The sequence below is a fragment of the Zootoca vivipara genome, chromosome 12, assembly GCF_963506605.1.
Source record: "Zootoca vivipara chromosome 12, rZooViv1.1, whole genome shotgun sequence".
Lineage (NCBI taxonomy): Eukaryota > Metazoa > Chordata > Lepidosauria > Squamata > Lacertidae > Zootoca > Zootoca vivipara.
This window is the reverse complement of record NC_083287.1, coordinates 21,174,559-21,200,119: the sequence shown is the minus strand read 5'-3', so window position 1 is coordinate 21,200,119 and position 25,561 is coordinate 21,174,559. Positions and strand designations below refer to the sequence as shown.

At 42.7% G+C, this 25,561-nt stretch overlaps 2 protein-coding genes across 3 annotated transcripts; one reads left to right on the top strand and one right to left on the bottom strand.

Moving 5' to 3' along the window:
* Positions 1 to 577: 577 nt before the first annotated feature.
* On the top strand, positions 578 to 22,688 carry GALNT15 (polypeptide N-acetylgalactosaminyltransferase 15). 2 transcript variants are annotated; one of them, XM_060280689.1, is made up of 10 exons: positions 578 to 1,789; positions 4,361 to 4,527; positions 5,936 to 6,140; positions 12,482 to 12,649; positions 13,317 to 13,434; positions 14,155 to 14,349; positions 15,136 to 15,267; positions 16,628 to 16,729; positions 18,897 to 19,037; positions 19,620 to 22,688. In XM_060280689.1, exons 1-10 carry the CDS (start codon positions 1,239 to 1,241, stop codon positions 19,719 to 19,721), a joined length of 1,881 nt encoding a protein of 626 aa, XP_060136672.1. In that variant the 5' UTR covers positions 578 to 1,238; the 3' UTR covers positions 19,722 to 22,688. The 2 variants fall into 2 exon arrangements, with proteins under 2 accessions (XP_060136672.1, XP_034984836.2); XM_035128945.2 differs by having other exon boundaries at positions 19,587 to 22,688.
* On the bottom strand, positions 20,971 to 25,491 carry DPH3 (diphthamide biosynthesis 3). The gene is made up of 3 exons (XM_035128944.2): positions 25,281 to 25,491; positions 24,890 to 24,964; positions 20,971 to 23,206 (listed from the first exon to the last, which is right to left on the bottom strand). The coding sequence occupies exons 1-3, from the start codon at positions 25,386 to 25,388 to the stop codon at positions 23,141 to 23,143; spliced, it is 249 nt and encodes an 82-aa protein (XP_034984835.1). The 5' UTR covers positions 25,389 to 25,491; the 3' UTR covers positions 20,971 to 23,140.
* Positions 25,492 to 25,561: the final 70 nt, after the last annotated feature.

Sequence of the window (25,561 nt, the reverse complement as noted above, 5' to 3'; positions counted from 1 at the left end):
ATCCTCTGTCGTCCCCTTCTCCTAGTGCCCTCAATCTTTCCCAACATCAGGATCTTTTCCAAGGATTCTTCTCTTCTCATGAGGTGGCCAAAGTATTGGAGCCTCAGCAATTAGAGTGTAGCAATTAGATTAGAGCTGGGGAGTTCTAGTCACAAATCCTCATGCAGCTTTTAAGCTTGTTGGGTGATAGCCAGTCACCGGCTCTCTCATTCTAAGCTACCTTACAGGGATGTCGTTGTGCAATCATAAAGGGAGGGATCTTTGCTGCCCTGGCCTTCTGAGAAGGAAGGACCGGATACAAATGCAATACCAAACAAACCCAGAATGATTTTCTCCCACAGCCTGTTTTATTTGCATGATTCTTTGATAGTGTAGCAATGCATCAAAAACATTCTCAACTCCTGGAACAAAATGTGCCTTTTTCCTTTTTTACAACAGACACTCCCTTGTTTAGGAAGGAAATTCTGAATGAGCATAATGAGTTGTACATCCTGATTGGTTTTCAGCTTCAAGATCCCCCCCCCCCGTCCCCTCCGGATTCAATGGCTTGCAAGGATCTGATTTGATAGGTGAAGAACAGTGAGGGCATTAGGACCAAGAAAAAAGACACACACACACACACACACACTGCTCTGTTATGTCTGGCAAAGTGTGTACTTATGTGTGAAACTCAGCCTGAGTAGTTTGCATCAATTGATCTTGAAGCATCAGAGGAGAGGGAGAAAAAACTGTCAACTCTGCTTTCAACAGAAAGTCCTTTTCCTCTGCATCTCTGACAACATTTGGAATTTATTTCTGCTGTTGCAGCCAACCCGTGGAGGAAAACCATCAAGACAATTTGGAGTTGTTGTTTTCCCACCCCCCTTTCAGAATTAGAAGGAAATCAGTTCAACTTTTAAGATACTTTTAATGGACTTTTTGGCCGACTCGTCGCATTTTCACCACAAACAGAAACAAAGCTGGAACTCTGTACAATGACAAGAGATCATTCTTCTGCTAAGCGAATCCATCTAATCTGTGAGGTCTCCTTCCCAAGTAAATATAGCCATTCTAAGAGCTAGGGTTTTGTTCTCTCTGGATGCAAGTAAAGGAATGAAGCATCAGCGGTAATATCCAAAGAGGATGGAAACCTGTTGGCTGGTCCCCCAAGGGGTTGCAATGAAACCAGACAACTGCTCCACGAGGCATGTGTGACTGGCTTTTAACATGACAATCTGTGTGACTTTGCTACTGGAACTATGTACCCAAGGACAAGATGCAGGTATGGGCCACCGAAACTGCAGTTTCTCTTGCTGGTGCTAATGCTGGCCTTTCTGCTGATGATGGCAACAATGCTGAATCCACCCGTTAAAGATCTGAACAAGGAGATGATACTCCAGCTTGCAAGGTCTGTCCCTAAAGAAGGCTACCGTGTGGATTTTGGTGAAACTCAAGAGATCTTAGATGCTCAGGAGGACAGCCAGCAGAATTTGCCCCTGGAGGGGCTGTCGCCTTTCATCTCCCTAAAGGAAGATGAGCTCTTGGTGGCTGTAGAGTCACTCACAGCCAAGAGAAACCATAGCAGAGCCATGAAAGGATACCGAATGGTCGGGCAGCAAAACAGAAGGCAAGAGGAGAGCAAACAGGTGCGAGGACCCGAGTTCCTGCTGAAATCTCTTTCTCTGCAGGGTGGAGAAAGGACTGGGGCAAGTGAGCTGGCAATAGGTGGCCTGGAAACTTATGGGTTTAATGAAGCACTCAGCAAACAGATCCCTCTGCACAGGGAGCTACCTGAGGTACGGCATTCTTTGTAAGTAAAACTTCCTAATTAACCTTAACCTTTCCAGATCTCAAGAAACAAAAATTCTTTCGCCCCTCTCTGGAATGCAGATCTCTTTTATCTCAGCGTGAGATTTATCCCTCCCTGTCCCCAAAACAGTAGGATTTCTTTCATAATCTGCACCCTACAGAGCACTGTGTGTGTATGTGTTTGCTTAATAGTAATAATAATAATAATTTATTTATACGCTGCCCACTCTGAGAGGCTCCCAACAGAATATAAAAAAAATAAGATAAAACATCAAACATTAAAAATATTCCCTAGATTAGAATGGAGGTTGTGGCAGAAAGTGTCACCCAGAATGAACAATATAAAACTTGGAAGGAAACAGCTTACATTTTGTCGCATCACCCATAACAAGCAAAAATAAATTTAAGAGCAACTGTGGAATTTAAGTCATTGATACACTGTGATGTGGGTTTTTTGTAATTCTCTTTTCTGACCCTTACATAATACTGGCAAAACTTATAGTTTCCGATATGTCACCTTGGATATACCAGTTCAGACACAAAGGAATGAGCAACACACTGTTTGGGGAAAGTTAAAGAATTCACCACAGCTGCTTCTGCTCCACTTTCTTTAGCAACTGAAGGAATTGTACTCCTTCAACCAGGTGCATAACAAGTTTTAAATCTGAGTGTGCAGTTTTGCTGTTTAATTAGGTGGGCGGTGCCCTCTACTGGGAAATGTGGGAATGGCAGAACATTTTGAAGAAAAACGCTTTTTTTAAATAGCAGGTGCACGATTTGGGTGGTAGTTCTTTCTTGCATCTAGCAACCAGTAACTATAGATGTGAGTGGCCAAGGTGTGCGCGCATGACATCCACCTCATATAGAAAATGAAATGAGTTTATTCTATTACTAAATGACACTTGTACAGGAAGTAAACTGAGATATTGTTTAAACAGCTTATAATCCGGTTTTACAATATATTTAATTCCCCCGCAGGAATCCTTGGCTTATAAGCAATACGGCTACTTAGTAAACGTATTATGCAAAACAGTAGAAGGATTGTATGCATCATATATAATCTTTATTAAGTTCTGTAATGCCACAATTAAGGACTTCATGGTGGAACTAGCACAATACATGAAAGTCAGGAAAACAAAACAGATAAACTGATACCTTTTAAGAACCATTTCATGCAAACTTTTAAGTTGCAAGAACACTGTCAGAGAAAACTCAAATGGGAAGAAACCTAGAAGCTCAGATTCCCCAATCCGCTGATACCTGTAATGGCCATACAATGTTTTTGAAAAGGTTTCTCCTCTAAGTTATCTCAAAATGTGATACCTTTGACTGCTGATGCAAGGCCATCCCTAACATTAGGTAAGAAGCAGCAGATTGCAGGTTTTATCAGCTCTACTGTTGCATAAGAGCATACATGCATGTGGCCATCTATCTTCCATGAGTTCTCACAGGTTATCCTGAGTCATACAAGCCAATTTTCACATCACAAGGCTAAAGCGGAGCCACAAAGGCATCTCCACCCATGAAATTGTATATTAATAAGGTGTAAGGTAAAGGTAAAGGGACCCCTGACCATTAGGTCCAGTCGTGACCGACTCTGGGGTTGCGCGCTCATCTCACATTATTGGCCGAGGGAGCCGGCGGATAGCTTCCAGGTCAGCATGACAAAGCCACTTCTGGCGAACCAGAGCAGCACACAGAAATGCCGTTTACCTTCCCGCTGTAGCAGTTCCTATTTATCTACTTGCATTTTGACGTGCTTTCGAACTGCTAGGTTGGCAGGAGCTGGGACTGAGCAACGGGAGCTCACCCCGCCGCAGGGATTCGAACCGCCAACCTTCTGATTGGCAAGCCCTAGGCTCTGCGGTTTAACCCACAGCGCCACCTGGGTCCTCTTTAATAAGGTGATATTGTCCTAAATGAAAAAGGATAAGCTTTGATTTTTACAGGAAATTGAAAACAGTCACTTGTTTTAAGTAAAGCAATATATACTTGCTGGCTGGCATCCATTCACTCACAAGGGGTGAATAATGGCAGCATTATAGCTGTCTTTGCATTACACATGGCATTGGATTCTAAGGATTTAATTATGCAGATGCAGCCAATTTCTGTTTGGCTGGCACATGCTGGGATCAGCACTGATGCCTGAAACAAAAAAATACTCCACACACTTCCTGTTTAGTACAGTGGTTCCAACCTAGCAGTTCAAAAGCACGTCAAAGTGCTACAGCGGGAAGGTAAATGGCGTTTCCGTGTGCTGCTCTGGTTCACCAGAAGCAGCTTTGTCATGCTGGCCACATGACCTGGAGGCTATACACCGGCTCCCTCAGCCAATAATGCGAGATGAGCGCGCAGCCCCAGAGTCGGTCACGACTGGACCCAATGGTCAGGGGTCCCTTTACCTTTACCTTTATGTATAAGGTAAGATAGCCAGGCACAAGCCTGGTTCCATGTAATTTGTAGGGCTGTATTTAACAGTGAATTTATAATAATAATAATAACAACAACAACAACAACAACAACAACAACAACAACAATAATTTCCAGTCTTTACATTTTGTCCTTTACACAGGTGCTTGAAGCAAGAACCCAGCCTCAGTCGGCCTACAGCAAGTGTCATTATCGGCTTCCATGATGAAGCCTGGTCTACTCTCTTGAGAACAGTGCACAGTGTCTTGGATACAGCCCCGAAGGACTTTCTCAAAGAAATCATCCTCGTAGATGACCTGAGTGAGCAAGGTAGATCCTTTTCTTGCTCCCACAGCCAGACTCTTCCTAACAGATGTCTGCAGAACACGGTATTTAAAGGGCCATGTTGGATAAATTGGGTCCTCCCTACCAAGAGGGCACGTGTTGCGGTGGGACCTGGTAATCAGGCCTTGTGTTGTGGGTGGGAACATTGGAGCAGCCACAACACCCTATTGGTGGTCCCTCGATCTTGGGAGCAATTGGGCAAGAGGGATGCCAGTCAAAGCGATCAAGGGACCACTATATTTCCAGATGCACGTGTCCCTGAGCTTCCTCTTTTGGGCTCAGTGCATCGGAACACCCGCCCACCTCTCCCTATATTTAGGGCTTGCACTTGACTTTGCTATGCCGTCGTGTGTTGCCTGTCGTTGGGACAGGGGCACAGCAGAAATTTTCCCCACTTGGCTGATTGGCTGGTGCCATTTGGGTTTCACCTGCTGCGTAGCAAATCGTCACAACTTGTAAGGTTGCAGATAGGTTCATGTGGATAGGGGTGGCAGGATGCCTAGCCATCCCTATCCATTGGGTATTCCTTTAAGAAGGAATCCACGGACTCATGGTTGGTCTTCCCCGTGCGGGGTTGTGCCCTGAGCCTGAGTTCCTTCTGGGTGGAGGCCTAGCAGACCCCCCTGCTTGCCACTGTCCCAGGTGTTCACCCGAGGCTGACTTATGGTTGGTGCCCAGAATCAGCGCTGCCTGCAAGGGTGCAGGGAGCTAGTCGAACCAGAGCCTATGCAACCACTCACTTGATTTGTAATCAATAAAGTTGTGGCCTAAATTCTGCCAAAAACCAAACCAAAAATTTGAGTCCTGTCTGAATTTATTCCTAGGGCTGGTTAAAAGGTTTCCACACGCAAGCAGAGGAATGGTTTGGTGTGTTCATTCCTTTAAAATTCACATTGGCTTCTTTTACTTATTGCATTTAATTATAGTGTCTATGGACCCCACCCCCCACAGAAGGATATTCTGTGCAGAGTAGCACTGCTAGGGTGATGGGCCTCTTGTGGTTCTTGGTGCCTTGGCAAATGTCCAACCTTCCCATCCTCTGAAGCTTCCATTTTATTTCTTCAGTGAAGGCAGTTCAAACTCTCAGTTGCATATCATATATTTTGTATAGTGATTTGTTACTGACAGTGATGTACAGGCATGTATGAATTAGTCCAACAACCAAGGAAACGATATAGAAATTGGTAAGACAGACAGGTAGATAAACAGGCAGACCAGCAGGCCTAGACATTAAATAAAGCTCTTCTGTGCTTTGTTTTCTTCCGACTTTGTAGATTTCTGGGTCAAAAAGAAAAAAGAAAAGCTAGCCTCTGGAAACATTGCAAGCTTGGTTCTTAGAGAGACCTCTTCAAACTCTGAACTAAAATTCAAACCCTTGCTATTTTAATGGCAGGATTTCTGAAGTCATCCCTGAGTGACTACATCTCTAAGCTGGCAGGTGTGAAATTGATTCGGAGCAACAAAAGGCTGGGGGTTGCCCGAGGCCGCATGCTTGGTGCTGCCCGAGCCACAGGGGACGTTGTGGTCTTCATGGACTCCCACTGCGAGTGTCACAGAGGTTGGCTGGAGCCTCTCTTGGACAGACTAGCAAGCGACAGGTAAAATGACTGTTTCTCTACCCCTGTTGTCTTGGTTCATTGTTAGGGGACAATGGTTGCAGCCTAAACGGTTGCTGTGGCAGAATGACTGATGCTGATCACAAAGCTCAGGTTTTCATAAGCTGCCAACAAATACCCAAAGCAACATTGACAGCGGTTGACCTGTGGGTGGAACTAGGCATTGTCTCGGTAAACATGCATTTCCCAACCAACATTTTTACTGAGATAACAGGAATGTTGAAGCAAGGGGCAGGAACGTACAGAGCACACCCTCCGACATTTCTCCGATAGAAATAGGGACATCCTGTTCCATAATAATAATAACTTTATTATTATTATTATTTATACCCAGCCACGCTGAGTGGCTTCCAACCTATATAAAAACATAATAAAACTATACAGGGCTGCCTTCAGATATCTCCTAAAGGTTGTATACGGTAGTTACCCTGCTTGGCTCAGGGGTTGCATAACTCCATACCATCCCAACATTTCTCTGATGAAAATAGGGACGTCCTAAGGAAAAGCGGGGCATTCTGGGATCAAATCAGAAACCGGGATGGCTTCTATAAATCTGGGACTGTCCCTGGAAAATAGGGACACTTGGGGAGTCCGGCTAGATCAAGCCTAAGGCCCATTGAGTCCAGTGCTCTGTTCTCACAGAGGCCAACCAGGTGCCCTTGGGAAGCCCAGTTGTCACAGCACTCTCCCTGCCTGCGCGATCCCTCAACTGGTATTAAGAGGCACACTGCATCCAACATGGAAGAGGAGGAGGGGAGATTTGCTTAAACCTACCCAGGCCTGCCAATTTTCCTCTACAGATGCCCCTCTGGCTGTTTTTCCCCTCAAACTAGGTTCGCTTCCCATTTGAGAACCAGTCCCAGTGATTCTCCTGTGAAAGAGCCCCTCGTTAGTCACCTAAGAGAAATCTGGGGTTGGCAATCACCAGTTTCCTTTATTACATTGCATTCTGCCCTCTGCCTCAAGTTCTGCTCTCTTCCCTGACTGCCATTCCCTCTATAAGCACCGTTGCTTATAGAGCCCAAATGCTCAAAACAGGAGGGCCAACAGACTAGGGGACCCTGAGGTTTGAATAAGTACAAAAAATCTTAGGGGGGGGGGGTAAAACGGGGGGACCATTGAGGGCCAAGCATCTGTTCAGTGGTCATGGAATGCTGGCTGGCTGTTGAGGAGGTAGCAGATGCAGAAACACAGCTGGAAGGGGGAATGGTATGGAATGGAATATGGTGGTGGAGGGTGTGGCTGGCTGGAACACTGAACAGGATAACTCCATGCTGTAACATTTTGTTGCAGGCCACATATATGTCATTTTTAAAAATTGTTTTCCACATCTAGTATTCACTCATTTCAAATTACGGTGCCTGGAGATGTGAGGTGCTTGGCTGCATTTGGTGTTCAGAGGGCTGATAAAATTTTAAAGAACTTGGGAAGCTTCTTGACAATCAAAACACCCACACCCTGCACACACACACACATTATGTTCAATAATAATTCCATACTGTACAGGCACACTATAGAATGGGAAACCGAATCATATATTAACAAAATTAATTAGCATAATACATGTTACCAGAAGGGATTGTATGCGCAATGATATTAATTCAGAACATGAATCCAGCAGGAGTTTCGACTTTTGTCCAATTAGCATTTTGGGGGAGAACAAAATTGCAGGCTTGTTGCATCATCATCTTTTAGATCTCGCATTTCCAAGGCTTATGAAACATTCATAAGCAAACAGCCTCAGAATTTCTGAAAGAATGCATTAGTTCACATACAAGGCACTGCTAAAGCAGAAAAGAAAAAGCAGCAAAAAAACCCAGCTTCCTCATGTTATACACTTGTTAGACACAATTTGTTCGTGCTTCTGCTTCTTTACAATATCCCGAGAGACAGTTCAGGAGGTAAGCATGGAGTGCCTACGTTGCTTGACCTGTTAATTGTAAAATATTTTTTTCCATTGTCTGGTCCAGAAAGGCCACACATCTCCCAGTCGAGTGTCAGGCCTGGGAGACTGGTGTAGAGCCACACTGCCCCAAGCTTGGTGCTTAGCAAGATGATTTCAAAGCGTCTCAGTAGAGAATCAGGTTCAAGAAGGATGGAAGGCATCCAGCTGGGGCCTGCTGCGTTTCTGTGCTTGAGGCTCAGCTGGGAAGCCTGTAAACACCATCTCTGGTGTGTTAAGCTTGGGAGGTTGACAAAGAGCCACATCAGTTGTCTTTCTCAGTCTGCCATCTACTGCTTGCGAGGTTTCCAAGCGCAAAAGTCTCCCAGCTGCATCTATGGAGAGAGTGAAGAGTGCCCTGTTGTTTTCCTCTGAGAAATGGAAACCTCCTAGCTGAGTGTTAGGACAGGGCAGCAGGCTGCCTTTCCATTCTGACATACCAGAGATGGGGAACGTGTGGCGCTTCAGATATCCCTGTGACTTTTCACCAGCCTGACTCATCTCTGCCTAGTCTGGCCTCACTCATCCTATCCTTTTGTTTCAGCTTCTGCTTTTCATGCCTCTGATTCTGGACTTCTCTCTGCCACAGACTCTCCCAGCTCTCTGAGCCCTTGTCACCTCTTCAGCTTCTGAAACCTGCACCTCCCAATCTCCTGCCTCTTCGTTGTCCCACCACCAATCCCCAGGTTTTGAGCTCCTCCCCCCAAGTGGTCACCCGGATGGTTCCTCCCACCATTCCTCTGTGTCCAACCAGTCCATGACCTATGGCATGGCCTATCCAATGGGTGGACAGAAATCCTGGAGTGGTACCTTAGTTCCCCAATGGCTTAGTTGTTGAACAAATCGGCTCCCGAATGCCACAAACCCAGAAGTAAGCATTCAGGTTTGCGAACGTTTTTTGGAAGCTGAACGTCCGACACAGCTTCCGATTGAGTGCAGGAAGCCGTGCCTTGGATTTCGAACAGTTTCGGGAGTCGAATGGACTCCCGGAATGGATTAAGTTCAAGAACAAAGGTACTACAGTCATACCTTGCTTTAAGTACGCTTCGGTTTGAGTACTTTCAGTTTAAGTACTCCGTGAACCCGACTGGAACAGATTAATCCACTTTCCATTACTTTCAATGGGAAAGTTCACTTCAGGTTAAGCACGCTTCAGGTTAAGTACGGACTTCCAGAACCAATTACACTCATATTTCGGGTTAGGTACGCTTCAGGTTGAGTACTCCGCTGACCTGTCTGGAACGGATTAATCCATTTTCCATTACTTTCAATGGGAAAGTTCGCTTCAGGTTAAGTACGCTTCAGGTTAAGTACAGATGTCCGGAACCAATTGTGTACGGTACTTAAACCGAGGTATTTGGTCCGTCTGTCCCTGGCCTGAGCAGGTGCTGCCTAAAACGTTTTGGAAGCACTTTTTTTTTTTAATACAGTAGAACTTGCAATTGTCACCTCCTGACAAAGACACTTGTCAAAATGCCCTGGGCTATTTAAATACAGTATATTCATAAAATGTGTTTTGGCATCTGCTGAGGTTCAAGGCCTCTCTTTCCTTTCCTTTTTTGGGTGGAAGGGGGAGAAATTTTAATGCTGCCCTGCTTTTGTTTTGGTTTTCATACGTTTGGCATTTCTTTGCAATGTGTCCCTATGCAAAAAGAGATCCTACAAAACCTCAGCTTTATGTGGTTCCAAAGGATGTGGTCAGTTTGCCCAAACAGCGAGCTGCATCTGGTTTTAACAATATACATACCAGAGCCATATGAGAAAATCTACTTTGAAAAACAAATTGAGGACAACAGATATGATTTATTGGGGAATGTTCTTTGTCCTTTTCAGAGTGTTGTATAAATCAATAACAATAACTATTAAAGTTTATTTAAGCTTAAAAAATAGAAGGATTAATTAACTTCAATATTTATATTAAACCTCTAAGAATAATGGACAATGTTCATGCTTATGTAAAAACAGGGGAAGTCATTTCATTGCCAATTATTTTTGATTAAAAAAAACACCTTGTGTTTTTTTTAATGAACTTCCATGTTGCTGGACTAGGTAAAGGTAAAGGGACCCCTGATCATTAGGTCCAGTTGCGGACGACTCTGGGGTCGTGACGCTCATTTTGCTTTATTGGTCGAGGGAGCCAGCGTACAGCTTCCAGGTCATGTGGCCAGCATGACTAAGCCGCTTCTGGCAAACCAGAGCAGCACACGGAAACACCGTTTACCTTCCCGCCGGAGCGTTACCTATTTATCTACTTGCACTTTGACGTGCTTTTGAACTGCTAGGTTGGCAGGAGCAGGGACCGAGCAACAGGAGCTCACCCCGTTGCAGGGATTCGAACCGCCGACCTTCTGATCGGCAAGCCCTAGGCTCTGTGGTTTAACCCACAGAGCTACCTGACCATTTCACATGCTCGCTGGGCTGCTGAAACTAGTAGTCCAACGACATCTGGAGGGTCCTGGCATATTCCAAAGCAAACGTTTGAAACAGTCCCTCATGATCCAAACTCCCAGCTCAGTTGCCTGGAACCAGTGTTGCTAATGGCATTTTGAGATGGGGGGAGTTAGAGTCCCCCCTCACACTGCCTGATTCCATAGAGTAACATTAGCAGATACTTGCCAGTATTTTGTGCTCCATTTTAAAGTGTTGAGGAGCTGTTGATTGCCTGCCAATTTTGAAGCAATAAATAAATAAATAAATAAATATGAAAGGAATTTAAGAAGCACCTGCCAACTTTCTTCTTATTTTCTTTTGGAAATGGATGCCTTTGTAGTAAATTCACTATGAAAAGATTATATTCTCCTGCAATTATGACAAAAACAGATGCTTTCAAAAGAAGCACTTAAGTACAAACAAGAGGTAAGATAGCACAGCTAATTTTATTATTCATTTTAGCCCTTTGATTCTGTAAAGTTTCTCTCTCTCTCTCTCTCTCTCTCTCTCTCTCTCTCTCTCTCTCACACACACACACACACACACACACTTTTGGTTTTGCTCTATAAAAATCCATAATCATTTGTAGCCAGACTGGACTTTGAATCTTAACTGGTGTAAATTTGTTTTGTGTTCATTTTATTTCCATAGGATCATGCTGATTTACAACCAGAAGATTTAATAACGTACATCCCCCCCCCAGCTTAAACATTGTTCCAGCTACGCTATCACATTGACTCTTTGGGAATTTGGCAAATGACATGCAGAGAGAAAGATTAAAATACATTCATTTTCCATTCCTTTCTTGACAACTCATCCTTAAAACTTACAATCCTTTCATGGGAATCTGGCAATCTTACTATTTTTGTAGCAATATCTTCATAAGAACATTTTAAATCTGTAATTTAGTGCTTTCCCCCCTAGAAAAATAGGTTCTGGTACTCACCATGAAGTTGTTACATTAAATGCCACACTTGTTAACAAAAAGAGGAGCCCGTACTGCGTGTGCTTTGGATACCCCCAGAAAAATAATAATTCCCCTGTCCCCTCCTCTCCCACTTCCTCATTCGTCATCCCTTCTACGGCTGGCGCTGAGAGCCTTTTGCTTCTGAGCCCTTTGCTCTCCTATTTTTAAGGCTCATTGGGTTCTGGGAGATGGTGGGTCTGGAATGCTTTCTAGTGATAACGTGTCAACCAGCTGCTCCGGCTCTGCCTCCTCCTCCTCTCCCATTATTTCCCAACTTTTCACCCCATCTTCCTCTGAGCTGCGATCTCCCTCAAACCTCTGTTGTAATTCTGAACTGTCTTCTTCTCTGGAAGGGTCAGGCTGGGGAGGCAGTCTCCATCATTCCTCCTCTGCCCAGTCCCTGTCAGATCTGCACCATGGTGACCCCCTCTTTTCTGTCACCACAACCCATAATAATGACCATGATGCTTTGCATGATGCTGCGTCAGCCGAACGTAGGGATTCAGGAACAAGTTGAATGCAGAAGCAATTGCCTAACGGTACAGCTGCCTTCCGCCTGTCGCATGCCATTATTCCTGGAGCAGGATGACAGCAATGAATAGTCTCTGGTCTTGACTTGGGGAAGGGGACTAAACCCACCTGGGTGTTTACAGAGATGCTCACTTTCAGACAATACCTCTCAGCGCACCAGCAAATCGTCAGTGTCATCTTGGGATTCATCCTGAATTCAGTAGGGATAGAATTCTAATTAACCGGTTTTTCGGTCCCACCCCCAACAGTTAAGTCAGCATTCTGCGATCACTGACCTTGCTCAATCTGTATTGGGCTGATTTTTTTTTCTACCCTGGGTTTTTTTTCTTAAAGATTTGTTGCGCTTCAAGAAACCCAGGGGGTTCCCCTGCGGCTGCTATCTTCCTCTCGCACATGTTCAGCAAGTTCCGCAAATTATCCGTAAAAATGAACAGGACATTTGTCTCTTTCCAGAAGACGGATTGTCTCTCCTGTCATCGATGTCATTGACTGGAAGACCTTTGAGTATTATCACTCTGCGGGCCTGCAAAGAGGTGTTTTTGACTGGAAATTAGATTTCCACTGGAAGCCACTGCCAGAACGCGAAAAGAAGGTACGACAGTCTCCCATCAGTCCCATCAGGTAATGGTTCACCACCACCTATTGCTGTTACCTCTAAGAATCAGCTAGCAAATCTCTCCCTTAGCTGCTGGGGAGAAGGTCATCTTAGAATTTTGAAGTGTCAGGCATAGCTCTAGTGGCTTTAGCCCAAACGTAGCAGAGTTTTCCTGCACAGCGCAGAAGCTAGTTGAGGTGGAAATGACTAGTTGGCTAGACGCAGAATAACTATTTACAGGATTTATTAAAAGAAAATAAAACCAGCAGAGTTTCTGCATACAAAGCAAAGCAAAATAAATCCTTTCTCTCTCTCTCTCTCCAACCATATACACAGCACTTCTACTCCTAACACCTAACGAGAAACAACTGTGCTAGCATTCCTAGATAACAGAGTTCAGTGCTGGTCATTAACCAATGAGAGAGCTGTTTCCAGGCCAGGCAGACCTTGGCTTCCTGCCAAGAGTAAATTGTCACTGCCTTGAGTTAATTGTGTGAAGCAAGAATCTGTAAGTTTCCCATGAGAACCAATTAACAGAAACTGTTAATTGGTCATATATCTTCTGACTATTATTTTGAGGCTTTTAAGGTATTTCTTTGTGCTATGCTACTTCTCTATGCATTAGGAAATCCAGCAGAATGAAATATTTAAAAATGAAATAAAATAAATCTAACACATTTAAACATTCTCTAGGAGTCCAGCAATACCCGGGATAGTAGTAGCAGTGGACCGACATTATTTCCAAAATACAGGGGGTTATGATTCTGACATGACCCCGTGGGGAGCTGAAAATATTGAGTTATCTATAAAGGTAAGCACTTGAGATAAACACGTCTCATCTTTTTTGATAATCATGTTTTGACATGACATATCCCTCAACAGTTGTGGGGAAAATGGGACATCCCTTTCTTTATTTTTCATCATCATCATCATCATCATCATCATTTATTCAACCGTCAGCCAGAAAAGATACAATTCTCAGTACAAAGTTAAAACATCTAAGACATCTAAAAACTAAAATAAAACATGGGCAGCACTAATAAAGGCTATACAGATAAACCCGCATCAATGCAGCTTTCTTTATTTTTGCGTGACGGCATGGCAGCCATTTTGAGCGCCGTGGTAATCTTGTGCGGCGCCCCCAAAACTGCAAAAACCTGCAAAAAAAGCACATCTTTTGGGGCCACGATCTCGCATAACGCAGAATAACTGCCGTAGGGCAATCGTAACACAAAATGGCTACTTGGAATGCATGGCCATTTACTGAAAGGATGAACTGAAGGGAAAGTGCCCAGGGATCACTGGCTTCCTGTCACCATCTTCTTTCAGCTAAGCCTGGGGCTTAAAGGGCATTGTTGGACATGAAACATACTCTTGGCAGCAATGGTAGGTGTTGCTGAGCCTTGCGGCAGCTACTGCACAGTGGGCTCCCCAATGTTGGGTGGAACTCGGCGACTCTGTTTACATCCATGCCAAGACAGGATCATGTTTTAAAATCAAAATGAAAAACAAAACTTCATTTCTGTTTCAGGCCTGGCTCTGTGGTGGCTCCGTAGAAATCATTCCATGCTCCCGGGTGGGACATGTCTATCGAACAGGCATACCATACAACTTTCCTGCTGAAGAAGCTGTAGAGAGGAACAAAATCCGGATAGCTGAGACCTGGCTGGGTTCATTTAAATATCTCTTTTACCAACAGGACAAAATGGCACGCTTAATTGAGAAGGTAAATTCCTCAGAAGGAGTTGCTCTTGAAGGAGAGCCAAGTTAAAAGATTAAATTCTACAAAATATTGTACCCTTCAAATTTTGGAAACTCCTTTCCATGCTCCTTTGTTTTTTCCTACTTTCTTTTCCTTCACTTCATTTCTTTCCCATTTACTTTAATGAAACTTCTTCAAAATAAATGTTCCCAGAAGATCGTTCCTTTTACAGGATTTGTTCCATTTACATGATTTGGGCAAATCATGTATTGATGTGGCAGTCACATGATCCAAAAATTCATGTTAAGGTCTCATTTTTAAGACCAAGGCTGGATCTACACTGATCTGTAAAAAAACTATTAAAAGATGTAAAAAAGTTATATAGCTCTCAATGCAATTTCCCATTGCCTATGGATCGCTGCTCTGCAGTGCCCTCTGGTGTCACATTTTTATAACACATGTTTAACGTTATAACCAACCAGTGTAAATTCGCCCCAGATATTTGTGTGTGTTTAATTGAAAAAAGAAGCTGAGTTTTCATAATTATAAGAACAATAACATGAGTTTGACCAAACTGCGGGAGGCAGTGCAAGACAGGAGTGCCTGGCGTGCTATGGTCCATGGGGTCACGAAGAGTTGGACACGACTAAACGACTAAACAACAACAAGAACAAGAACAGTAATGTTAACTTGCGGTGTTCAATGAATGGTAGAAATAAACTACAATGCAGTGTGAATTACTAGTGCAGATATTCAAATATATATAAGGGTGTTTAATAACTTCATAACTATTCTATGTACTCTCCACAGACTGAGAAGCTGAACTGCACAGAGCGTGTTCTACTGCAAAAGAGACTGGGATGCAAAAGTTTCCAGTGGTTTATCTCAGATGTGTATCCTGAATTATACCCACTCCAACATGGACCAAGATTTTCAGGCAAGGCAAGTGAAATCTATACTGCTGTTGAGGCTCATTATTAAATCGAACTTTCTGGCAACTGAACTTTTTAGTGTTATTATTTATGTAAAGTAGGGGTCGCCAAAATGTTGAGGCCAGTGGACCCCTTTAAATTTTTGAGAAAGTGCCATGAGTGGCTGCCATGGAGGTGCAGCATAACATTAGTTGGCTACCACATCTAAAAGAGCAGACAGACAGACAGGACACAAAATAGTGCAGGGGCACCCCTAATCAGCTCCCCCCCCCCAAAATCAATGGAAAACAACACTACATCAATCACTGCCATACATGCATAATGATAATTACAATTTTTCAGCTGTTGATTTTTTCAGTGTAATCCAATTTAAAGATGAGCCCCACTGAGGTCAATAGTACTCTGACTTCAATGGTACTCACCTAGAGGAAAATTGCTGGATGGTACAAAAGTATGAAATCATTTGCTCCAAGTTGATGAAGCTCTGTCCATAGTTGTCATACCAGATTGCAGCCTAAGTGAAATTGTGAGACTAAGTCTGCCATTCTGTACACGCTTTCCTGGCAGTCAGTTCTACTGCACGCAACAGGGCTTACTTCAGAGCAGACATGTGTATGATGTTTGGGATTTCACTGTTAAAGAGAGCAGATGAAACATCAGCCATTATACTAAGAGGTGGAAACATAATCAGGTTTTGGAAACAAAAATATGGTATTGAGAAGGTTAATATTTACAATCTCAAGAATTAAAACGCAACACTACGTTGTTAAATTTCCATATTTGAAATGAGATTCCACTATGCCTCTCTAATTTTGAAAAAGCTAATTGCACACTATGTTTAGAGGTGTGTATCAACCACAAATTGCCCACAAAACACTAGCGGGTGCATCAACTACCACTGTGGTCTGGCACTTCTGGCCTGTGAACCAAAATAGGCCAACTAGACCTTCTCATTTGGCCCATGAAGCCATGCCACACCCACCTGCCCTACACCTGTTGCCATATATGAAGCCTTCCAAGGAACCCTGATTCAGTTTGGGATTCATCTGAACGTAATGCACACTCTTATTACTTATGTTAAAATACAAATGATTCTGTTCAGTCCTTATCATATGAACTTATTTAAATTTGCCTTGGTATGCAATGACTTTGATCAAAAATGTACATGAAATCTACAATCCTATACACACTTACCTGGTGGTACGTCCCATTGAAGGCTATAGGGCTTACTTATGAATCACAGACATGCACATATAAATTGGATTGTAAAACTGATGCACAAACACACACACAAATGATAAATGTAAAGGGGAAATAAATATCTTTTCAACTCAGTTTTTGCTTTATTTCATATCAATATTTATTTACAGCTGTACAATACCGGGGTTGGACTCTGTGCAGAGTACAGAACTCAACAGGATGCTGGTGGTGGTTGTCTTGCGCTGTCACCTTGTAGTGATAATATCAACCAGGTAATTTGAGTTTTCAAAGCATGCACACAATTATATCAAGTCAGAAAAAGGTTCCAAGATGGGGCCTTTCAAAGGTACAGTATTCCTGGCCTCATTTAGCCACATGGGATTCTTTATAGGCATAAGGACTTCCCATAAATTTTGTAAATGTGAATTCTGAATCCACCTGAAGGAAGATTGCAAACATGGCCTTCAACAGTTGCTACTTCACTAACTGGAACTGGGCCCCTTCTCCCCCCACAAAAGCCAGTAGAACCAACCACCTGGTGAGCCGGAGAGAAAGACAAAGCCCATTGTCATCACTGCCTCTTTTATGGTTGCAATGTTATGTCGTGGATTGCAGTGATCCTGTATTAGCTTTTCTAGGAGACTTTGTAAGCTGAATAGCAGGAAACAGACTAGGATTACAGCAAAAAGTTGCAGTGTGAAGTGCTGTTGTTTTGATTCTGACCACTACATTTCACACCTTCCTCAATAAGTCAGCCAACAATTCTCTGTAACTGAGCGCACTCCTTCCACATTGGGCTGCTTTTATTTTGGTATTTCCACACCCTTGGTGCCATTTTGGCCATATCTGCAACTGCATTCACAACCCAATCAATCACCAGAAACAAATAACAACAATGTGTGTTATGTAGAAAAGTGTGTTAATGAAGCAACACTAATAGGATTGTAGGAGAGGAACTCATTCGAAGTGTGAAAAAAGGGGATAAAAACATTATAGGGAACAGTTTCAGAAACGTAGTGCGAGTCCAAGAAATAATTGAAGGGAAATTGGAAGGAAGACTCAGACGAAGGCCCATATATAATCATATACCGTATTTTTTCGGACCATAACATGCACCGGACCATAACACGCACCTAGGTTTTTGAGGAGGAAAACAAGGGGGGGATTTCCCTGGTTTTCCTCCTCTAAAAGGCTGGGAGGGGGGCGCTGGAGGGGGAGCGAAGGAGGCAGCGGGGGTTGGCGGGGAAGAACGAGCAGCATCCCTCCGCTGCCCTCGCTGAACCCGGCGGAGGTGGGGGGAGGCTGATACGGTATGTGAGGTGGGGCTTACCTGCCCCCCCAAATTTTATTCAAGTTGGAAGAGGGAGGGAGGGAAGGAAGGGGTGTGTGTGTGAGAGAAAGAGAGACAAGGAAGGGAGGGGTGAAAAAGAGAGAGAGAGGAAAAGAGAGGGAAGGAAGGAGGGAAGGAAGGGGTGAGAGAGGGAGAGGGAGAGAGAAGGAGGGAAGGAAGGGGTGAGAGAGAGAGAGAGAGAAAGGGAGGGAGAGGGAGGGAGGGAAGAGAGAGATAGAAGTAAAGAAGGATGGATAGGAGGGGTGAGAGAGAGAGAGAAAGAGAGGGGGGAAGGAAGGGTGGAAGCTGGGAGGGCCCCCTTCTGTCTCTACTCTCACCTCACTCACTGTCACAGAAGCAGCCCGAGAGCCAGTTTCCCGCTGCTGGGCGGCTCTGGTGCGGGGCTCTGGCTCTCGCATTCGCTCCATAACACGCAGCGAACTTCCACCTTCCGTTTTAGGAGGGGGAAAGTGCGTGTTATGGTCCGAAAAATACAGTAAAGTACTGTATATTAGGGAGGCTGGGAAGCAGGCAGAGATATACGTGGAGCTGAAAAGAATGGAGAGTTGTCAATGTTCAATAATGGGAAAGGAAATGAGAGTGATTCACCTAAAGTTACTTCCATAGGCTGGTTAAGCTTACAACTGGAGTCTTTCCCCAGCTCTCGCCATTATTCTATGAGAAGTTATCTGTACCACCACAATAAGCTGCAACATCAGTTAGTGTAAGACAAGTGGTTTAGAACTGCATGACTTGCTGCTAAATCTCCCTTTGTTTTGTGCTAGTTTGTGACTGGTTAAAAACAAACCCCCACAAAATTTTGCTATCTTAGTGGCAGAGATCAGCACGTACAACTTCTCCAACTCCTTATATCACCTTTTTTCTAAGCTAGTGTTCCTGGCTTCAGGTTTTGGTTCGCCTGCCCCACATCTCACACCCCAAAGGGAAACATCTCATCCCTTTCATATTGGCTTGGGTGCCATGCGCAAAAAAAGGCATTTCCTTTTGTCATTTGGTGCCTATTTTAGCAAGCACAAACAGGAAATTATGTCTTTTAGCTCCCCCACCCCACCCCGTTCTCCAGTTGTGTTGTTCTTTTGCTTCTTTAGCACGTTGAATACAATGGCATGAAGGAAATCTGTTTTGGTTCCATGCCCCAGCTTTGCTTTGATGTCGAACATGAAAAAGTTGTCCTTCAAAACTGTACGAAAAAGATGGAAAACAGCTCACAGCACTGGGATATGAAAGAGGTAAGTGCCAAGTTTGGCTCAAGGCTATATTAGCAAAAATAGCTTGATGGGTCAAGGCATCCAGAGGTTTGCAAACATTTCTATTTTTATGCCACAATCCTTTCATCGGCTGCATGTAAACTATGTGTCCCAAACTAGACAAAGGAATGCTGCGCAGATCAAAACTGGGATGGCGTTTTTCAACCTGATGTTTGAGTAGATATGAGCATATGCCCTCATCACAGGAGTGATAAGGTGTATGGCTTGACCACACCAACCAATCAGCAGTGAAACAGGCCAACGCACTACAAGCCACTGCAAATCCATTAAGAGCAATTCCTACATTTCTTTGGGACTCTGGCAATCATGCAGAAATACAATAAACAAGGTGCTTACGCTATTGTTTTATTGTATTGACCATTGTTTTATGCCACATGCTGTGCCCCGAGATCAGTTCATATATGATGGGATAGAAATGTCATAATTGAAAACAAAAGATAGTGATTTTACGTGACTGATAAATAGTGTTGATGATAAGCCTAACATTATTTGGTCTTTGTTCATGTGCAGAATGGAATGATTGTCCATTTTCTTTCCGGTAAGTGCATTGGGGTCATGAAGACAGACTTTTGTCTACAGAAATGTAACAAAGAGGCCAATCTGATGTGGCGATTTGATCATTCATACCATGTCGATGAGAGATGACTATGAAGACCTCCCTGAACCCCATTATTGCTTCATCCATTTGATTCCAAGGTGCAAGAAAAGGGGAGCTGAGTATGTTTTCTTGGAACAAAAAATGGACAACATAGCAGATGCCTAAGTCATGCATTCCCACCAAAATTTTACCATAGTGTTTTGGTATAGCAGTGAATGCCGGGTTGATTCCAGGAAACAGGAGATACAGAAGAGAAGAAATTACTTTTGTTTATGCTGCTTTCAGGTTGCACAGAATGCTTCACTAGGCAATATGGAAAGATATCATAAAGACCAGCTACACAGATGCAAGATACTGAGATATTTTTCTTTCAATGAATCTTATGGAACAAACTGCCAGAAGGCACATGTTTAATTTAGTATGTTGTATAATTTATGAAAAGTAGGTTAAAACTATTCTTCTTGAAACTGGAAAAAATATTTTCTGGAGAGCACCAGTAGGACTCAAGTGGAGGCCTCACGAGCTAAACAAACATTCCTGATCAATATATTGAAAATTACTGCCAAAGGTTCCTTAAATGAACATCTAAAAACAATTCTGTATATAAAAACAATTAAAACAATTCCAACGCAGATGTATAACAGGACAAAGGTATGTACTTAAAAGGCTTGTTGAGAGAGGAAGATCTTCAGCAGATGGTGAAAGACTAGAGACAGTGCTTATGTAATGTTTTACAGGAAGACATTCCAAAGGTTGGGGGCCCCCCACACTCAAAGCCCAATTTCTATAAGGAATGGAAGAGACCACCTGAAAAAAAATGCCCCAATGAATTTTCTCATGTTAGTCTTTGTTTGCCACTGAGCCCAAGGAACACAGTGGGAGAAATCATGTCCAAATACTTAGATGTGGGAAGATTGTGGTCGTAGCTTTGCCAGGTCAATGTCAAACACCAAAGCCAAATGTCTGGGAAGGTTTTTATGCTGATGTAAAACTAAATTAATTCAAATGCATAAGATGATTTCAGATTTAAGCATATATTGTTGTGTGTGGCAAATAGGTCCCCACTTACTCCATAATGGGAGTTCAAGAGAACCTGCAGAATGCTTGTACTGTTCACATCATGGATTGCATATAGTCTTTGGTTAATTTATCAAAAGTAAAGCCCTATTTTTGCAGGCGAAGATGACAAAACTGACTCAACCAGTGAATGGGAGGGGCGAAACCAATGAGACAAAATACGCTCCTGCTTTGTTTGGTATGGAAAAGAACCAAGGACACAGCACGGCTACTTTTCTTTATTAAGGAAAATACAGTGAGCAAGGAAAACTCGGCTTTCCTGAGTGGAAATTCTACATTTGGGTGATCTTTCACGATCTGTGTGGGGCTGGCAAACAGAACTGCTGAACGAAGTTTGGCTTAACTTGGCAGGCTGACAAATCCTCCTCTGAAAAGAACTTTCAATTTTGGTAGCATAGTGACAGAATTTAACTGGTTCAGATCACTGAATATATCAACGTATTTTATGGACTTCTAAAATGTTTTCTCAAAAATGTACCAACATCTGAAGTCTGCGGTACTGCAATCTTTAGCTTTGGAACTTCTTAGATTAAGAACCCTGTAGAGATTCAGAGAGAATTTGCTCGTCAGCTTGGGAAGTGAGAGCTAATCAAAGTGAAAAATCCATCTTTTCTGGGCAGGCTTCTATGCTTTTGCACAGCAGGCCAAAATGTATCTGGTCAGTCTAACTACACATCTAACTACATGGGGAAAGCCTGGTCCCACGCATGACAGTTTAGATGAGATTCCCAAGCTTGCTTCACTTTTACTGCCAACACAGCAAGCAGAAAATCAAAGTAGGTACTAAATAGTTCTGCCACTATGATATTCAAGGGTCAAATAGTGCAACAACTATTCTGATGAACAAGATCCTTAATTTTATAGCTGGAGCAGAATGTATGATGTTTTGTAAAACCTCATTTTCTACACAAATCCATCACATTAAAGCAGAAATATTAAAACAATTGAAGAATAGCAAGTTAAAGTTCATTTAAAATGCAAAATAAATATTTTTTTACTTTTCAAACGTACAGTATTTGTACTTTAAAAGTATATCAGTCTACAAACTTTCAGTGCCACCTATTGGCCACCAGAAGCAACTGCTGTTAACAAATGGAATTAACAGCAAAGAAACATATTTGATTGATGACAAGTTGTTGGTCAGAAAGGAGATCTCAAAGTCTTACAAATGCACAATGTCATTCTGCGTGATTGCAAGTTAATAGATTGCTTGATTCTAAAGATTCTTCTAACTCCGCTACTGGATTATTAGTGAAAAACAGTAAAAATGAAATCAGTGTGTGCCTGTCCACAGCTCCAAGATTAGGAATTTAAATATTAAATTGTAAGCCTGAAGGATTTACAGTTGTGTGGACAGGACATCTAATAATTTAAAACCTGATATTTAGGTGCACTTATAGGAATTCAGGAAAAACAGATTGAAGTGGAAGTCATCAGGGTAGATATTTTTCAACTCAGAAAGTGTCACCAAAATCTCACATCCTGAAATTGCAAGCCCAACTGAAAAGTCCACTCACAAATCAAGTAAGGCAGTGATGAGGATTATAGATACAAATATAAGAAGGAGCAGTAACTGGATCTCTCTCTAGGGAGACTAGCTGATGTGGCATATATAAGAACTAACAGTTTACATAAGTTTAAACACAATTAAGTCAAGCCAACTGAAAACAGGTACGGGGAACCTGTGGCCCTCAGATGTTGATGGATTACAATTCCCATCAGCCCTAGCAAGTGTGACCAATGGCCAAAGATGATGGGAGTTGTAGTTCAGCAACACCTGAAGAGCCGCAGGTTCCCCACACCCGCTGTACAGAAAGATTTGGCTCCATATTTGAAAATACCAGGTCTGGTGTTAAATTTTTTTACAGCAACCCACTAAGGAAAATAGAAATGTCATTGTAAGCTATTCAGTTTGGCAAGACAAGAGAGTTTAGCATGATGCAGCTTTGCAGAAAACAAAAGATCATCAAGACAATTGGTATAAGCTTGACTTTAACAAATTTGGCCTCTAATACAGAACCCCTCTCTTTTTTTAAAAAAAGCAGCATAGTCTTCTTGCTCATATTATAGGATCTAGCCATTCGATCTGTACACCACATAGAATAATCCATTGTCCGAGAAGTGCGACAAGCACTTCTAACACTTTCATGTACTGTGGACTGTCACCATTTTCAATCTCACATGTGGAAGATTACTCCATGTATTTAAATATATTAAGAACTTATGCACACAAATACATGAAATTTTTTGACACATCAGTTCTTTTTCTCGAGCTGTTGATGAAGCTGATGAGAAAGAGCAAGTTGCTATGCAGAGTCTCTTCAGAACAGGTGTGCTTACATCTTTCTGCCCAAATTTTCCAGGAACAGCAAAGTTCATCAAACGATCATCAGCATTTAACCAGTTCTTTGTTTGCTGGTGGTGCAGAGACTTCTTCGCCACACATAAACTGTTCCTAAAATAGATATTAAAAAATAGGTGTCATATATTTTCTCAGCAGTCACTGGCACCCTCGACTAAAATTCATGCTGAATTTGTGGTCTCCCAAAATGATTACAATTATATTTTGCAAGCAAATTATTTCGCCAAGTGCATGGATGTCTCAGAAGGTGAAAACTAAAAATAATGGGTGATAACAAGTGTCACACGAGTCTCATGCCATTAGACTTCCTCTTCCTCTACTTCCCACTGTAGCCCCCTATTCACAAAATCTCCCAACCCGTTAGAGCAGATTTTGGGTGTGCATGGGAAACTGCCGAGATGAGGAAAGAAAGGGAAAGCCCTGTAGGCTAAAGGGTAAAATCAGTTCTGATGGCTGGTGAACACATTCAGATGTCTCCAGATGACTCCAGATGTCAGGATCCTAGGGCTTCCATACATTTGTGATTTCAAAGGCAGAATTGATGTTTGGGGGGGATTTCTGAAAGGTACCGCTTTTTCCCGGATCATGGCAAGTGAATTGGGGGTGGGGTTACATTTTTTTTGGTGTTTTTGTGGGGGGGAAATAAGCTGAACAACTTTGGGTCTTCCTTTAAAAAGTTCAACAGCTTTCAGGGTGTCCTGGTTTTTACTTTTTGAAATATGGCAACCCTATTAGATCTAGACCAGCTTAATTACACTTAGTTCCCACTGAAATTAACGGGATTTAAATGAGAACAGCAGTCTAAAACAGGGTGATTTAAATCAAATCGATTGAAATCATGATTTAAATCTCTAGTCAGTACGACTTGATTTAAATCATTATTTTTTTACAGAAAAACATTCCTGCTGGTATAATCTTAATATTTACAACCAGATGAAGGTTTCATTTTTGGAATAATAAATTTTCAGAGTAGTTTTTACAGTTATATCAAAAATTACTGATTTGGTTATACTATTAGAAATGCATAGACAGATAATTATGAAATTATTGTGAGGTTTAATAAGGTAGCTGTTTATATTTGGACAACTTTTCTGCTGTACTTTATTGGAAGGAGAAAAAAATCATTTCCTTAACAATTTAAACAACTTATTTAACTAAAACGATAACATTATAGCATATGTATATCCATGTTTGTTAACTGATGTTGTTAAACATTTTTTTTTAAAAAAAAACAACTTAGACTGAGTTTCAGCACACATGAAAAACTTAAAACAAATCCTTATTTCTTGATGAATAGCCTTTGGACTATAATGTAACTTAAATAGAAAAATATCTTTAGAAAGATTTTTCCCTCCAAAAGCATTTTATTTTAAAAAATCCGGCTCCCTCGGCCTATAGAGCAAGATGAGCGCCGCAACCCCAGAGTTGGACACGACTGGACCTGATGGTCAGGGGTCCCTTTACCTTTACCTTTATAGCACAGTTTACTATAATTCTCCAATACTTTACATTAAGAACAAGAATAAATTCATACAGAAGTAAATAGGGAAAGGCCGTAGCTCACTGGTAGAGCTTCAACCTCTGGCATCTCCAGGAAGGGTTGGCAGAGACTCGCATCAAAAATTCAGGAGTGCCACTGCCAGCCACTAGATGGGTCACTGGTTCACCCATCTAGCCAGAGCTAGATGGGCCACAGGATTCGGCTCAGGATAAGGCAGCTTCTTATGTACACATTTATGAGGACAAGCACCTCAGGTTCCCCAGCCGATTTCTCACCTTATCGTAGATGACTTTTACTATGAGTGAGCAGCTTGGACAGGTGGCTACATCTTCACCATTCTCCAGATCCTCCTGCAATGACACACAAGTCTATCATCGCCTGGACAGGGCAAAGCAGTAACCAGTCATTCTTGAAGGAGACGAGCACTTCCTTGTTTGTGCTAAGAGTATCAGCACAATTCAACCCTCTTGTCAAAGGCTAGTTAGATCCAAGAGGCAGAGTAGAGAGCCATGTAGAAGAAAATGAAGGGTAGAAGCAGGAGTAACACTCTCAGAGGAAACAGCCCCGTCAATAATGCCAGATCCAAACCTTCTCCCTATGGACCATGTATGAAGGCACTTCTGAATTCAGAATATAGTACACGCGTGCGCACCCCACTCCGCTTACCCGCGTGATGAGGAACCGGTCCCCGCAGGGACACGGGTAGCTGTAGGTCTCCGTCTCCTCATCGAACTCGAAGTCCTCGATCTCCACTTCGTCGTGGAAAACAGACATGCCCCAGACCGGATCTACCGTCTCTCCGATGACCAGCTTTCTACTAACGCCGACCGGGTGCCGCTGGAAACAGGAAAAAAAAAACTACACGCCGCCATCTTTGTCCCGGGTTGACGCCACACAGGCTCGCTGCACCAATCGGCTGTCAGGAAGAAGAAGAAGAAAAGCGAACG

Bases quoted from the DNA above. Each gene is read 5' to 3' on its own strand.
- GALNT15 (XM_035128945.2), top strand. From the start codon at position 1,239: ATGTACCCAAGGACAAGATGCAGGTATGGGCCACCGAAACTGCAGTTT. The intron at 1,790-4,360 runs GTAAGTAAAACT...TCCTTTACACAG, and splicing joins CCTGAGGTACGGCATTCTTT to GTGCTTGAAGCAAGAACCCA. The intron at 4,528-5,935 runs GTAGATCCTTTT...TTTTAATGGCAG, and splicing joins AGATGACCTGAGTGAGCAAG to GATTTCTGAAGTCATCCCTG.
- DPH3 (XM_035128944.2), bottom strand. From the start codon at position 25,388: ATGTCTGTTTTCCACGACGAAGTGGAGATCGAGGACTTCGAGTTCGAT. The intron at 24,965-25,280 runs GTAAGCGGAGTG...GTGTCATTGCAG, and splicing joins ACCGGTTCCTCATCACGCGG to GAGGATCTGGAGAATGGTGA. The intron at 23,207-24,889 runs GTGAGAAATCGG...TATCTATTTTAG, and splicing joins TAAAAGTCATCTACGATAAG to GAACAGTTTATGTGTGGCGA.